The 15423-nt window shown below is 47.6% G+C and overlaps 7 protein-coding genes across 7 annotated transcripts; 3 read left to right on the top strand and 4 right to left on the bottom strand.

Annotated features, from left to right (window-relative positions):
• Positions 1-388: 388 nt before the first annotated feature.
• N7518_008886 (coatomer subunit zeta) lies at positions 389-1055 on the bottom strand (the record flags this gene model as incomplete). The annotated part of the gene is made up of 3 exons (XM_057189813.1): positions 389-629; positions 692-891; positions 918-1055. The coding sequence occupies 3 exons, from the start codon at positions 1053-1055 to the stop codon at positions 389-391; spliced, it is 579 nt and encodes a 192-aa protein (XP_057041516.1).
• A 636-nt stretch (positions 1056-1691) lies between these two features.
• On the bottom strand, positions 1692-3670 carry N7518_008885 (uncharacterized protein; the record flags this gene model as incomplete). The annotated part of the gene is made up of 2 exons (XM_057189812.1): positions 1692-2968; positions 3031-3670. The coding sequence occupies 2 exons, from the start codon at positions 3668-3670 to the stop codon at positions 1692-1694; spliced, it is 1917 nt and encodes a 638-aa protein (XP_057041515.1).
• Positions 3671-4865: 1195 nt separating this feature from the next.
• N7518_008884 (sulfatase family protein) lies at positions 4866-6362 on the bottom strand (the record flags this gene model as incomplete). The annotated part of the gene is made up of 1 exon (XM_057189811.1): positions 4866-6362. One exon carries the CDS (start codon positions 6360-6362, stop codon positions 4866-4868), a length of 1497 nt encoding a protein of 498 aa, XP_057041514.1.
• Positions 6363-6957: 595 nt separating this feature from the next.
• On the top strand, positions 6958-8745 carry N7518_008883 (putative rhamnogalacturonase; the record flags this gene model as incomplete). The annotated part of the gene is made up of 7 exons (XM_057189810.1): positions 6958-7396; positions 7445-7523; positions 7577-7784; positions 7840-7974; positions 8023-8236; positions 8289-8594; positions 8657-8745. 7 exons carry the CDS (start codon positions 6958-6960, stop codon positions 8743-8745), a joined length of 1470 nt encoding a protein of 489 aa, XP_057041513.1.
• A 918-nt stretch (positions 8746-9663) lies between these two features.
• On the top strand, positions 9664-11373 carry N7518_008882 (putative MFS transporter; the record flags this gene model as incomplete). Its single annotated transcript, XM_057189809.1, has 1 exon — positions 9664-11373. One exon carries the CDS (start codon positions 9664-9666, stop codon positions 11371-11373), a length of 1710 nt encoding a protein of 569 aa, XP_057041512.1.
• A 741-nt stretch (positions 11374-12114) lies between these two features.
• N7518_008881 (60S ribosomal uL16 domain-containing protein) lies at positions 12115-13207 on the top strand (the record flags this gene model as incomplete). The annotated part of the gene is made up of 3 exons (XM_057189808.1): positions 12115-12291; positions 12515-12690; positions 12763-13207. Coding segments are annotated over 3 exons (798 nt in total), but the record flags the coding sequence as incomplete, so codon positions are not given.
• A 697-nt stretch (positions 13208-13904) lies between these two features.
• On the bottom strand, positions 13905-14346 carry N7518_008880 (uncharacterized protein; the record flags this gene model as incomplete). The annotated part of the gene is made up of 3 exons (XM_057189807.1): positions 13905-13954; positions 14058-14196; positions 14263-14346. 3 exons carry the CDS (start codon positions 14344-14346, stop codon positions 13905-13907), a joined length of 273 nt encoding a protein of 90 aa, XP_057041510.1.
• Positions 14347-15423: the final 1077 nt, after the last annotated feature.

Raw genomic sequence — 15423 nt, 5'->3', positions numbered from 1 at the left:
AGAGAAGGATGCAGACCAGTCCGTCATGCATGCTGAATGTTTCAGAAATGACGAGGTTATTGATTTTCTCATTGCCAATATAAGTCTCTCGAACATAGGATCATGAATTATGAGGTATCCCGGCCCAACATTGTCAATATCGAACATAACACAATGATGTAGCCAAGACCTTTTGTAGGATGCTAGAATGAAAAGAAACAGGTGTATGTCATCGATGCCTGGAAACAACCAAGTCGGGCAGACGAAAAAAGGAAAAGCCATAACGCGCCAGGACCAGCCAGGAAGAAAAGCGGGTGAAAGATAAGAAGAAACAACAGTCAAGAAATGCTCCAATGAGGGCGAAAACACATCGTAGCCCTCCAACGCAAGACAAAATCATGTGTCCCATTTACATCTGTCTCAATCCCTCTGCAAGACGCCGCTTGCCGAACTCCCAGGCGTTCATTAGACCTTGTTCCGTGAGATCGATATTCTTCATATTGGGTGCATCTGCAGCCGGTGCGCGGCTGACACGCGAAGCGATCATGACCGGGTCAGTCTCGAGGATGATTCCGTCGTCGATAGTCTCGTCAATGGTCAGGGAGAGGAGGTCGTAGTTCTCGACGATAGTGCGCTTGTCGGTTGCGCCCCTGATGAGCGATCCTGTTAGCTTGTGTCGAATTCCTTGAATTGGGATCAAAAGTTAACATACTTGAATAAGATCCCCAGAGCATCTCGTAGTGACAGTACAACATTGTAGAGCAGGACCTCGTTCTCGTCGGCACTTCCAACAACGTAAAGCATGACGTCGCTCTCCATCTTGAAGACCACAATGCGGTTATCGTAAAGGATGACATCGCTTGCGGACTTGTTGGTCTTCTCAAGGAGGCCCTTCTCGAAAGAACGCTGCTCCTTCACGGTAGGGTAGGGGTTTGCACCGGGGTAATCAGTCGAGTTTGGTGCAGCGCCGGCGGGGGGTGTGGTGCCGAGAAGTACTTTGCGTAGATGCGGGACCCATCATCAGCGGACATGACGAGGACCGCATTTACGGAGAAGAGGGAGAGGGAACCGGGCATGGTGAGTTTTGTGGTGGGAGCAATTGGGGAAATACTGTTCTTGTGCTTGTTGATGCTCTCAACCGCCAATCTGGCCGGAGGCGGAGACGCACTAATGTTGTTCCGTCTTCGAGCTCTATACGGATACAGTGACCACAGTGTGCAGCGTAAGTGGGAATGAATCCACACTTATTCGTCTCTGGCTTGGTACCAGGACCTAGTCGGCTTCGAGTTACTTGTCCATTAACCATTTGCTGCATTGTCGGTACGATAACGATATAGTTGGCAATATAATCAACCATTCGTTGACCCTAATACTACAACGGAATACTGGAATAAGTTATACACCTCAAGATTGGGGATATGACATAAGATGAGTGGAAATACATCATTGTGAAGGATACATGGGGAATAATATATATCAAGATAAAGATCATAATGTATGAGACTCCTTTCGAAACCACATCGCATGGGGAAACATCATGATCAGATCGCGTTAAGAGGAAACATGAGAAATCGGGGACCTTGAAATATAGGCAAAACATTTCAAGACATGAAATTGCGTTATGTGCATCATAGGGGGGTATGGGTATGTTAAAAATATGGTCAAAGACCAGGTCAAGATCACATCAAATCATACTGCCCGGAGAACAAGGCCTACTGCGGCGCTGGTTCATCGCCGGCGCGATTCAACCACGGAATCCAGCTCGCGCGGTTCGCCTTCTTACGTGCCGCTTCTTCCTCCTCCTTGATCCTAGCGGTTTCGCTGACAAGGCGTAGAGGGCGCAACTTGTCCTGTTGCATCACCGCTCCAGTGTAGTTGTTCATGCCGCCACTGGATCGAGGAGTGCTAGAGGTAGCCCCGGTGGAGGCTGTATCTCCGTGGGGATCGCTTGTCACACTGGGGGAGCTGCTGCGACCAATCCGCTCTGGCTGACTGGACATGGAAGGTGCACGGCTCATGCTAGATATATAGCTTGCTGCTCCGGAGAACATGCTCTGGCGGGATCCAGGGCCCATTGCAGTCGGGCTGATAGGTCCGCCGGAGTTGCGTCCGCCGCGGTACATGTGACCAATGACACTCGCGGCACTTGGGTCGACTTGTTCCGAGCGACTGCGACGGTGGGTGGATGCTCTCACAGACTGCGTACGGAAGGGAATGCTGGGCGCAGTGTTGGGGTTCTCATTAGGGTTGTTCTGTGGGGTTTGCGGTGGAGGCATCATGCTGGTTGGACGCGATCGAGGTTGGGTTGAAGGGCGGGTATTCTGACCACCAACAATCGACTTCGCTCGTTGTATGAGACCTTGTGACGAATCGTCATCTTTATCCGAAGGAATAGGGGGGAGTTCCTTTTCACTGGCCCCGGTCTTCGTGGTGGAAGTTTCATCATCCTCGTTCCGGTCCAGTATATGCTCAAATCCGTCATGCATAAGCAGTCTGCTGATAATACGCTCTATATAGAGCGTCAGGGCTTTGTTCTGATCTTTCAGAGCCTTGACCTCTCCGTCCGGTTGTTGAGCAGCATCGGTTTCGGGCGCCTCATCTACAGATTCAAGCTCATCTGCCAAGGACCCCAGCCCTCCTGCGGACTCCTTAGTGGGGTTGGCATCTCGCATGAAATCGCCCTTGGCAAAGTCCCCGGTAAGAGTCTTCTCGCTGAGAAGAAGTTGATAGCTTTCATTGTCCTCCATCAAGCGAGCATTGGCCACGCGGGCCTCGAGCAAGTCCTTCTCTAGTTCTCGCTGACGACCGCCACCGTTCTCCATCTCGACGAGTTTTATCTGTGATTCGGCCAGTTCGAGGCGTAATGACTCGATGAGTTTGTCTTTCTGGAGGAGAAGTGTGGAGTTGTTGCGAGACGGGCTCCGCTCGATGTGCGAGGAGGGCGCAAATTGACCGTCCACGTCCGGGGAAGATCGATTGCGGAAGCTCGCTATAGCCGAGGTCAGTCTCTGAATCTCATCATCTGCGATTGTAGGAGCATGGGTGTCTTACAAGATCGAGAAACTTGGTTACGATCCCCTTCTGCGTTCATGCGCATATCCTTCTGTGCCATCGCGTCCTTCAACCGTTGAATAGTGGCCTGCATTTCCTCCTCCCGACTAGTCTGCTGTTCTTTCTCCTGAAGCATAGCGTTCCGCTCCGCCTCGTGGTCCTGTTCCAGATCCCGGATCTGACGACCCTGGTCCCGAATGTCACTGTTAAGGGCCTCGATCCGACTGTCTCGCTCATGAGCCTGGTCCTCCAACTTGGTTTGTTCACTAATCGCTTCATCGAGGCGCATTTGCAGAACGCCGAGCTGCTTTTGGTATTGTTCAGACGCAGTTTCGGCCTTTTGGAGTTGTTCCCGCAGTTCCTCGATGAGGGCGGCATTCTGAGCCCGCGCCTCTTCTTCGGAGGGGTCATTGGAAACTCGCGGTACGTTTGACATGCTGAGATTGGAACGGCCAGGTTTTCTTGCAGCTGCGCGGGCTGATACGGGAGTCGAGCCTCTTAAGGAAGGAGAACGGTTAAGGCTGGTTGCGCTGGGTGAGCGTGCGTGCCCTCGTGCGGACCCGTTGTTGGAGTGCTGATCTGCGGTTGATGATTTGCTGGAACTGCCGGGAGTTCCAGGCTTTCGAGGCGGTGCTGACATGATGAAACGTCCCTTGACAATCCGCTGGTGAATGTATAAGAAAATAAAACGTATATAGCCCCCTATTATACTTCAATTGGGAAAAAGGAAAGGAGATTTCAGGGTTGCAAGTGTATTTAGGAGCGGTCAAAACCTAGTGGACACCTTGTGGAGAGCGCTTGTATGGGAAGATTGAAGGGCCAAGAATGTGGTTGAAAGCTGTCACAGGTTGATTGCGTGCCACATGGTTGTTCGGAATTGGAGATTCATCGAAAACGGCGTGAAAGTGGGAATGAGAAAGGAATTGAGAAAAGTGCTGGTTGCAGACCTTCGAATCAAAGTTGTCTTGGGGAATGCGGATCCCCTTACTGTATCTAAAAATACGCAACGGCTTGGAACAATACGAGAGAGTAAGGACTTTCTGGAAGAGGAAAAGAGAAGTCACAAGGGTAAATTTAGTGAAATAAGGAGGCGAAGTCAGTTGTTTTTATTGTTCCACCAGGTCGACTGGCCTGTTGAGATGGCGTGGGCTCATGAAAGAACAAGAGCAGTACAAAAGGGGGAGAGAAGCCTGAGGCGCTGTATCGGACTAATGTAATTCCATCTCCACAGCGGAAGTTGACACTTTTCTCCACTGCACCTGCGCACCTTGTCCCTACAACATATGCTGGAACAGTCCGAGTTCGAGTACGGAGTATCTGTATATTACGTTCGGACGCATATAATGCTTGCCAAGACCCTAGGCGTCATCTCTCGGGCAACCATATGAGTCACTTTTGTTATCGCAAAGTTTAACAACGTGCATGCAACGGATCCCAAGTTGGGTATCACCTGCACACTCCCAACCCCTAGCGGTCAGGCAACGACTCCTGAAAATGTCAGGTGACCCACGATCCAATGATGTTGAACTGCCTATTTAGGTAGGTTCAATGTTCTTATGTATTCTTAACTAATTCAATCTTGGTTCCAGCATACGCGCTGGGTTTCCATGAATTTCCCGAGGTTTGTGTCGCCGACACATGAGAAGTTGTGTCATCTCAAAAGGAAATTTTCGCCCTCCCATAAGAGAAATTGCTGTTTACCTCCTGTCCGTAGGAATCAACAGATATCTAGTCACCCTAGTTTCCCCGGCATCATAAATCTGAACGATACATATGTATGACTATGACAGAAGCTGGGTGGTCGAAGACTCCAAGTATAGACATTTGAATACTTTCTAAGCTACTGTGTCCTCCTTAACTTGATCAACATCAGCACCCCATGGCACATCCCCCGAGAACGACTTCTGGTTCTGATTGCCTGGTTGGTCTGCATCAAAGTCCAAACGGTCCGGGATCCTTAAACCGGCTGGGAAATGGTATCTCACAAACCATGTCGATACTCCATCCCGGTACAGCCAAGGATCCTCTGTCCGTCGCTGCCATGTTTCCAGTCTCGTCCTCAGATCATCGAGTACAGTAGCATGTTCTGGGTCTTTGGCAAGATTGATCACCTCATTTGGATCGTTCTCCAAATCATACAGCTCTTCTGGTGCGCGGAAAAAGTAATCCTTGAGCTTTCTCTCCCCGATCATAATCTCGCTATCTGATGAGTTCCGAGTATCTTCCCAAGAAAGAGACCCATAGATGTCAGCCGCAAATGGAAAGTCTAGGCGCCATGCGAGGTTTCGGTGGTATTTGTATCGTCGATCTCGAATGAATCTCGTCGGCCAGTAGTTTGTGACTTCGTGGAAAGTATGCGAGCCGAATACTTGGTTCCACTCCGATATTTTGGCATTTGTTCCGAGTAGCGGAAGCAACGAGCGTCCAAGCCGCTTCTTTGCTGGGTCCTCTACGCCCGGATGCCCAACATAGTCAAGCACGGTGGGGAGGATATCGACGTATGAGACCATGTCAGAGTTGACTGCTGGCTGGACATTTGGATGCTTGATAATAAGAGGCAACCGCACCCCTGCATCGAAAAGAGTTGTTTTAGAGTTGATGAAAGGTGGGCCATTGTCGCTGATGAAGATAACGAGAGTTGATTCAGCCAAGCCAGCCTCTTTGAGGGCATTCAAAACAAAACCTATCCCTTGGTCCAGGCGATGAATTGAGTTATAGTACTCAGCCAACTCGAACCGGACACCGGGAGAGTCGTTGATAAAGGGTGGAATCTCGACCAGATCGCTATTGTAAGAGCCCTTCTTGATCCGGGAGTCGTATTCTTGGTCGTTGCCAAATCCACCTCGTGTGCGATCGCGATGTGGATCGTGGAAACCAATCGTCAAGAAGAAAGGCCTCTCATCTGCCAGAGACTCTTGGAAGAAGTCATTGGCTTGATCAGCGATCGCAGCCACATCCCTCGTTTCACTCTCCTTGGCGACCTCCCAGGGATAGACTGCCACCGGTCCGACATGAATCTTTCCCAGAATACCTGTCCGATATCCGCTCTGATTCAGCAGCTGTGGTGCAGTTTCGACATGATCAAACGTGACAAAGTGATGGCGGTGACTGGCAAGTCCGTACTGGCCGTTCTGGTGGGTGTGCAGGCCTGTATATATGACGGAGCGACTGCCACTACAGGACGCGGTGCTTGCAAAGGCATATTCAAATTTGGTACCTTCTGCGGCGAGATGGTCGATATTGGGTGTCTTGATAGTTGGTGTCCCGTAACAACCAAGTTGCTTACCAAGATCATCGGCGACCATCAACAGTACATTCTTTCTGCTTGCCATGATGATTTGGTAGATCGAGTGAAAGCTTTCTAGGCAGCTTTTTGGGGGGAGGGCATGGAGAGAGAAAACCGCCCGACTAAAAATATATTTGTTATTGGTGGATTTACTCCGTTTGAAACTAGCCTCGTCTGTTAGGCTTGCTGTGAGCGCGAGCTGACACCAAGATGATGTGATTGCTAGTTTAGACCTATGAAAAGACTAACCAGTTACGGACTAGTTAGTTATCAGATATCGATTCAAAATGTTGTCATCCGCAGGGCTCATTGCTCATCGTACTAACGTCTCAAGCAACCCACTTTTTTGATAGAGGTATTAACCAGCCTACTTGACTTGAAAATAAATCACGCATAAACGATATTACCCGATTGAATCATTTCAGTGAATTTGCCTCACTTGTCAATCGCGAATTGCGGCCGATACTAGTGGATGGAGGAATTATGGCTTCTTTCATTAAGAATATTGTGTTGAACGGACTGAAGACCCTGTACAGACTAATTGCATTTGAAACAGTGCAGCTACTAAAACCAGGCCTGTAACTAGAAATACCAGAAGGTAGAACTAAGAGTGAAAAGATATTGAGAACATATTCACCACGATGAAATTCACCAGTTTGCTTCTGCTACCGTTGTTGCGTATCACCGCTGGCCAACTCATCGGCCCCGTGGGTCCAACAACCGACCTTCATGATAAGACAGTCGAATGCAACATTCTTGATTATGGCGCTGTAGCTGATAACAAGACCGACATATCCACTGCATTGGAGACAGTTTTCTCGGAATGTGTTCGCAAACATCCGGGTAGCCGATTAATTGTACCCGAAGGAGAGTATTTGATCGAGCGAGGTGTGACTCTCAGCAATGGCACAAATTGGGCATTCCAGTTGGATGGTCTGATCACAGCTGCCTATGGCGGCGACTGGAATATCGCGCGTGAGTTGATACTCCAAGGATTTGCAGGCACAGAGATTATCAATGCAACCATCAATGGGGAGGGTGATTCTAAATTTTTATTAGATGTGCTCGTCATTGTCAATGGTGAGCTCACATCTCCAGACATCTTTGGAGCTTAAGTTGACAAAACAGCTGTGGATTTCGAGTTCTATTCTTTCAATGGCAAAGGTGCCTTTCAAGGACAGGGTTATCTCTACCGAAATCTCAACAAGTAAGTTATAGACCATTTTATGAGATGTTGTGAAGCTTACACATAAATTCCAGCACGGATCGCCCGCGCTTGGTGCGTTTGATCTCTCCGACCAACGCCTCAGGCCATGACTTGATTCTAGTCGACAGCCCCAAGTTTCACATTATCTTGGACTTTGCCGTGAATGTTGAAGCCTACCATTTAACCATCCGGGGAGGGAACCTGGGCAGTTATGACGGAATTGATGCCATTGGAACAAACTATTGGATTCACGACAACGAGGTATGCGTCTCAAGCCCTGGTCTTCATCTTTCACCTGAACTAATAATCATTCTAGGTTACCAATCGTGACGAATGTGTTTCCGTGAAAAGTCCTTCTCACCATGCTTTGGTTGAGAACCTGGTGTGCAATCAAGCAGGCTCTGGTATATCCATTGGCAGTCTGAATGTATCTGCTGAAATATCCAACATCGTCAGTTTCAACCTGTGGATATCCCATCAAATGCTAACATTGCAGTAGGAAGCACGCAATATCAGCATTATCCAAGGCAACAACATAGCCTTCATCAAAACATATCCTGGTGGATCCGGCTACGCTACAAACATCACTTTCTCGAATTTCCGCTCTCTGGGAAGTCTTTATGGCTTGGATATCAACCAATACTGGCAGAATACATTTGAGCCCGACACCGGTGCTGTTGCATTGAGTAACCTGGTTTTCCGGAATTTCTCTGGTAAGTCATTAACAAATGTTAGTTCTGGCGGTATTCTTACAAAGTTTGTCAGGCTCTGTTGCCGATGGAGTGAAGCGTCCGCCACTTTACCTCATTGCGAATGATCTCACATACGCTACTAATGTCACTGTCGAAGATTTCACCGTGTGGACAGAATCGGGTACTTCGGTTGTGAACAAGATCAGCAATATCTTTGGCAATGGGGATGATAGCTACGGGTCAAATAATGGTATCAAGTCTCTCGGTGAAGGAGAATCGCCCTCACCTTATACCAGCACCTACACCATTACAGCATCTCCAACTGATTGGCAGGCCCCCACAACTCCTACGTGGGCTGTGCCTAGTACGGGTTATGGAAGTAAGCTCTCTCTCAGCTTCTTTTGTTTTTCTTGTCCTACCAGATAACTAATTTCTCTACAGCGGCATCTCCTATCCCGGTCTATACTCCAGCTCCTCTGTGGCGCCCAGGTGGTGTGGATTATGATTTGCATTACTGGGGAAGCTTCTAGGTGGCAGTTTATCGAGTCGAGTATGCGATGATTGAGACACTCTCATTTGTTTACGGAGTATGTTCTCTGGTGTCGCAGTGATCTTTGGTATGCGCGAGGCTGTATAGGTGTTATCTTTAGTCAATGCAGGTAGAAGAAGAGAAAATCGATTATTTGTGGTAAAGAGGACAGATTCTTCCAAGACTTGAATGATATCTAGTATTATTTTTTCTACGTTTGTAATGATCAAGCTCAGTATTTGGATAGGTCAAGGAACGCCGTCATCCCTACCTAACTTAGTACGTATTTCAACTTCAATGCACAATCACACCGAAGCATAGAATTAAGACCCCTTCGCATGGCGTCAGTAAATAAATATTTTGTAGCCAGCACTCGAGTCGGTTAATTAACAATACCGTGAGGTGAAGGTCCGATGAACAAGACCGACTCGGGAGGGAGTGCCGATGTTGACAGTGGCGTTGGGATCCTCAATTCTGATAGAAATCCAAGACGCTAGATAGATATGTACATTATTGTAGGACAAGATTTTCCACCAATCTGAGCAAATACAATTCAACATTTCCACCGCTAGTTGACTGGACTTGGCAGAGATTGATGTAATCAGGCGCTATCATGGCGCAAAAATATCGGCTAAATGTCAAGGCTTGTTTTCATTCATCACCGGGCATCATTTAGACCATTATACCGTCCTTTCCAAATCGCTAGGAGGAATTCACTATCTCTCCGTTGGGAGTTCCTCCGCTGGCGTAAATGGCATCATGCATATACTTGAGCACGCATTTTGTACCTTGCAGTCTGAGTCGGATTGATATTGTTCTTCATTTCATCTGATATAAAGTGTTCTATCTCAATGTATATCTTTAAATCCAGTACTCTCTGTCTCGTTCTTGATTTTCGACTCATGCGCCAAAGATAGCCATGGCATCGACATTTTCCAAAGAGCTTCCAGCATCGGGTTCTGGGCCTCAGAATGACGATCATCATCACAAAGACGGTTCTGTGGTGACAACCCTTGCTGAGCCAGAGGAGCAACGCGAGTCCCTGTCGCTGTTCGCTGCACTTTTCTTGCGGAAACGGAAAGTCGACCCAGACTCTATTGCAACAGTTCGAAGTGTGTTCGATGATCCTCTGTTGGCGCAATTTTACCAACCCCGTCCGGACTACGAGAATATTCACAGATTCGATCCGGAAGAAAGATGGACTCACCGTGAAGAACTCTCGGTACGCCACAAGACCGATTGGAGGATTTTCTTGTGGATTCTTGTCATGTTTTTTGGACTCAATCTCGATCGAGGAAATCTAGGCAATGCCGCGGCTGATAACCTGCTCGACGATCTGAAGATCACCACCAACGACTATAACAACGCGCAAAACATGTATCGTATCGGCTTTCTCATTGCTGAGGTACCGTCTCAGATGCTTGGAAAGAGATTGGGCCCAGACCGCTGGATTCCCTTTCAGATCATCTTGTGGAGTTTAGCATCCGGAGGCCAGTTCTTTATGCAGAATCGCGCTGGCTTCTTCGCATGTCGCTTCTTCATTGGCCTGTTCATGGGTGGCTTCATCCCAGATGCAGTCCTGTACCTTTCCTACTTCTATACCAAGTCTGAGATGCCATTCCGTCTTGCATTGTTTTGGTTCGTTGATTCCATGTCAGGTGTTGTCGCCTCATTCATCGCCTATGGTGTTCTGCACATGCGCGGTGTGGACGGCCGCGAAGGTTGGCGATGGCTGTTTCTCATCGAGGCACTCATTAGTCTCGTGATAGGATTCCTCAGTTTCTTATTCTTAGTACCGGGCCCTACCCAGACAAAGACTTGGTGGAACCCTAAGGGATACTTCACCGAAAAAGAAGAAAAGATCATTGTGAATCGGGTGTTGCGAGATGATCCATCCAAGGGCGACATGCACAATCGCCAGGCCCTTTCCCTCAGCATGTTGTGGCAGAGCTTGATGGACTACGACTTATGGCCGATTTACATCATTGGAATGCTTTTCGAAATACCCACAGCGCCACCGAAAACTTATCTGACGCTTTCACTGAAATCGATTGGATTTAGCACCTTCCACACCACCTTGTTGACAATTCCTGTCACTGTTTTCGCCTCCATCAATTTGGTGCTTGTGACCGAGTTGACCGAGCGTTTGCAGGAAATCTCCATTGTCGGTCTTCTCACTCAGGTCTGGAATCTCCCACTTCTCATCGTCCTTTACACATCAGCTGGATCGCTATCAAGCTGGGGTTTGTATGCAGCTAGTTTCATACTACTGGGCTGGCCCAACCCGCATGCAGCACATGTTGGCTGGTGCTCACGCCTCAGTAATACTGTGCGAACTCGAAGTATTAGTGCGGCGCTCTACAATGTGACCATCCAACTTTCTGGGATTGCATCCTCGAATATCTACCGCAGTGATGATAAGCCATTGTACCGCCGTGGAAACTCACAACTCATCGCTATCAACGTCACTACTATGGTTGCCTATGTTCTGGCAAAGGTATACTACGTGCGCAGGAACCAATGGAAGAAAGCTCAATGGGATAAATTGACACCAGAGGAGAAGGCAACTTATCTGAGCACCACTACTGATCAAGGAAATAAGCGATTGGACTTCCAATTCCATAGTTGAGCACTGTTCTCAAAATATCTGCTCTATCTCTACTTTGGATTTGAGCTCATTGAGGTGTTGTCTTCATTATATATCATACATCAGGAAGGAAAGAATTGTGTCGGACGCAGAAAGCTCACCGTGTATTATTTCAAGTTCAGCTATGTTCAAAATCTACGTAAAGATTCCTAATCAGATAAATACATCGGAGAAAGGGGCATAGATCTCTCCTTCTTCTAAGTAAACCTCCAATTAACCAAAGTATCGAATACACAGGTGTTCAATTTCATGGCCTTCAAGACAATGTATGTATCAATCAGCATCAACTTATTTATCAAGATGTACATGAGTAGGGATAAGCTTGTGGATCAAAGGTAGGTCGAGATATCAACATTGTTTCAACTTCTTCTTAGCTATACCTAACAAAGGACTCTGATTGTATCTTTGTGTCGAGCTGGTATATTTTAGCTTCTTGAGCAAGCTACAGGTATGAGAACATAAAATAATAATACATATAGTTCTACCGCAAAAGTCTCCGTACGACCCACACCCATTACATATATATCTCCGTACGGAGACTTTTGCGGAGGAACTATACAACCGAGATGCATCCAAGAGAGCGGGAGTGCTCCATATCAGATAAAAGTGGACCGAAACAGGATTAGTGGGGAATCTTGTTGGCCAATCAAAAAGATGGGGCTGTAGCCTGTGCTACGGCCTGAGGACTAAGGCATCAAATAGGGTTAAACCCTTTTGCCACAGTGCTGCTTGGAAATCAAGACCCGTGACCACAGCGAAACCCTCTTTCTCTTCCTCCTTCCGAACCCTCGACAACCACCGACAACCTATACCCAGTTCGCAGGAAGTGCCATCACCACCCTTCCAACACTCAAAATGGCCCGCCGTCCTGCGAGATGTTACCGCTACTGCAAGAACAAGGTGCGTGCCGATTTCGATTTCGCGAGCTTTGAAGATTTGTGCGGGTTACCTTGGTAGTGGGGAGTGTGCATCAATACATCGCCAACGACCACCTCACCATGACCGGAATAGCACATTTATTCTCAGGCGAGATATGCGTGGCACTGGTTGTGGAAATTTTTGGGGAATTTTTTTTTTTTTTTAAGGTCCGCAGTTTTCGCTGACATCAGTCTTCAACATCCAGCCTTACCCTAAGTCCCGGTTCAACCGTGGTGTTCCCGACCCTAAGATTCGTATCTTCGATCTTGGTCGTAAGAAGGCCAACGTGGATGACTTCCCCATGTGCATCCACTTGGTTTCCAACGAGTACGAGCAGCTGTCCTCCGAGGCTCTCGAAGCCGCCCGTATTTGCGCCAACAAGTACGTTACTCGATCTGCTCCCACATCTTTCACCTGACATTCATGGACATATTCTCATATATCTTTCAATAGGTACCTTGTCAAGATCGCCGGTAAGGAAGGTTTCCACCTGCGCGTCCGTGTGCACCCCTTCCACGTCGTCCGTATCAACAAGATGTTGTCTTGCGCTGGTGCCGATCGTCTGCAGACCGGTATGCGTGGTGCCTTCGGTAAGCCCCAGGGTCTCGTCGCCCGTGTGAACATTGGTCAGATTATTCTGTCCGTCCGCACCCGTGACGCCCACCGTGCTACCGCTCTTGAGGCCCTCCGCCGTTCCCAGTACAAGTTCCCCGGTCGCCAAAAGATCATTGTCTCCAAGAACTGGGGCTTCACCCCCGTCCGCCGCGAGGAGTACCTCGAGCTCCGCGACGCTGGCAAGCTCCGCCAGGACGGTGCCTACGTTCAGTTCCTCCGTGGTCACGGTACCGTTGAGGAGAACATGAAGCGTTTCCCCGTTGCCTACGAGAACGTCGCTTAAAGGTTGATGGGTTGATCAGAATATGAAGTTCAGAACGAAAATACTTGAGTGTTCTTATTGTCTTTACCTTGCCTCATTCCTCTTGATATCAACCTCGTGCAATCGCAATGATGGAGTTCTTCCAGGAGTCTTTTCATTTGCTCGCCTAATTGCACTCGTAGATCTGTTCATCTACCTGGGCAGTACCGTAAACTATGTATTATTTTTGTTGCCAGCCCTGGAGTGGGCAACATTTGCGCTTTCGATCATGCACGGATCATGCGAGGTGCAGTCATTTGGTGGGTATCATTTTTATCTAGCAAAACTAGCAAAAGTCTAGACCGAACTGCATAGTGGGCTTTGTTCAACGATCAGCAGGAATATGGGTCACGTCACCGAGACTGCAGCATCACCCCCATCATATAACATGTCCTGCGGGCTGTATTGCTTATTTCGTGGAGTCTTCATTCATGCAGCTGAATGATTAAACGGTGAGCAATTCGAGTGCAATAAATAAGGACAGACCAATGTGAGACCTAGGATTTAGTATATATATTTCAAGGTTATTACGCACTTGCATTCACCGCTATCATTATGGCTAGATTAGGTTTACGTTGGCAATTAGGAATTAGATCAAGGCTCATTCATTGTTCCAATCCATTATATCCATCCTTTCGAAAAAAAAGATCGTATGGACATCAAAGTATATATAACCTCCTTACTGAGGCGGCGACCCACCACAACGTTTCTTGTGCAATTCTCCAGCAACTAAAGGGAAACAATTAGCCCAAGTCTTCAAACAATTATAATCTCACAGAGACCGATTGGAAAACCAATAGAAGCAAAAGCGCAATGTGTGAGGAGAATATACCTGTCAAGTCTGCCGCGGTACAAGAAACCTTCAAACAGGTACCGAGCGTATCCTTGAACGCTGGGCTTGGGCAAGTGCACTTGTAGTCAATAGAGGAGAGACAGCCTGCTACTGCAGAGGCTTCGTTGAGACAACGAATCTGTTCGACATACGAAAAGGTGGTCAGTCTTCTGAGTCAAGTCATACATCCTGGTAAGAGACATACAAGGCAGGGACTGGCATCATCCAGAGGATCAGCGACGGTCCATGACAGGAAGGCAGCCAGCGGGAAGAAAATAGTGAGCTTCATGTTGGATTGATGCGAAACGTGGGTTTAGTAGTGGTATAATGATAGAAGATTTGGAGTATGAAAGTGGAGGAGTTGATGAACACAGGACGGCCTTGCTCGGTTTATCAATAGTCAATATATTTGTGTAGTGATAGGAGAGACAGTACATTCTTCGTCAAATCGGTATCTCAGCATCAACAAACCCGGTGCCTGGGTGATACGTGGAATGGGGTTTCATTGGAATGTGAGACCAGCTAAGCTTCTGAAAATGTCAAGGTTACAATGAGAGATAATCGATTGGATACCACGTCTATTTCTTATCCAGTCGGTACAGAATGTTGGCCTAATTGAATGTGGTGAGCAAAGTTAGATCCAACACGCTCTTGATTTTTGTGTTGTGACTTCTTGGACACTAGGGAGATTCTTTTGGAACGGCCACAATCCTAAATAGGACACCACTCTTGATTCGCTAAATTATGAGCGGCTTTATTTATGGGAATACCATTGACTGTAGAGCTCCAATATCCTATATCCATGTGCATGCATGTTGCTCAATTTCTCGGAAAGAGTTACGACAGGCTCCACTACTACATAGCATTGGTTTCAGAGCCTACTGATCTACTTGATCCTTATTCAACGGTATTTTGATTTCAGGCCAATGGCAGGACTGAAAACATTCCATTTGATGTCTCTATGTTCGGGATATTCCGGGGATATTCCATTCAAGTCGATATCCCCGGAGCAAGGAATCGAGACCCCAGTGGTGCTTAGCAAGTTAAACAACAACCGAAGGGCATTCCTATCGAAAGTTAAGCATTTCTGCAGATAAACCAGCCTATTGCTGATAGTCCCCTGACATAGGGCTCTCGTACCTTCAGAAGAAGATCAGCCGAAGACCAATGCTTAGTGTATGAGATAAGGATACGGGGGTGTTCGGTCCTGTCATTCTCTACCTCCCTCTTTTCTTTCATAGACGAAAGAGCTGAAGTATATAAATCATACGCGATGGCCGCTATTCTCACTATTCCGAATTAGGACCCCGAGAGCAAATACCGGGCTTTTATTGGTTGGATTATGTATACCGCCAAGTGTTCCGCC

This window comes from Penicillium psychrosexuale (assembly GCF_028828465.1).
Source record: "Penicillium psychrosexuale strain IBT 29551 chromosome Unknown utg000004l, whole genome shotgun sequence".
In the NCBI taxonomy this organism is placed as follows: Eukaryota; Fungi; Ascomycota; class Eurotiomycetes; order Eurotiales; family Aspergillaceae; genus Penicillium; species Penicillium psychrosexuale.
Note: the sequence above shows the minus strand (reverse complement) of the source record. Positions and strands in the feature narration are given on the sequence as shown.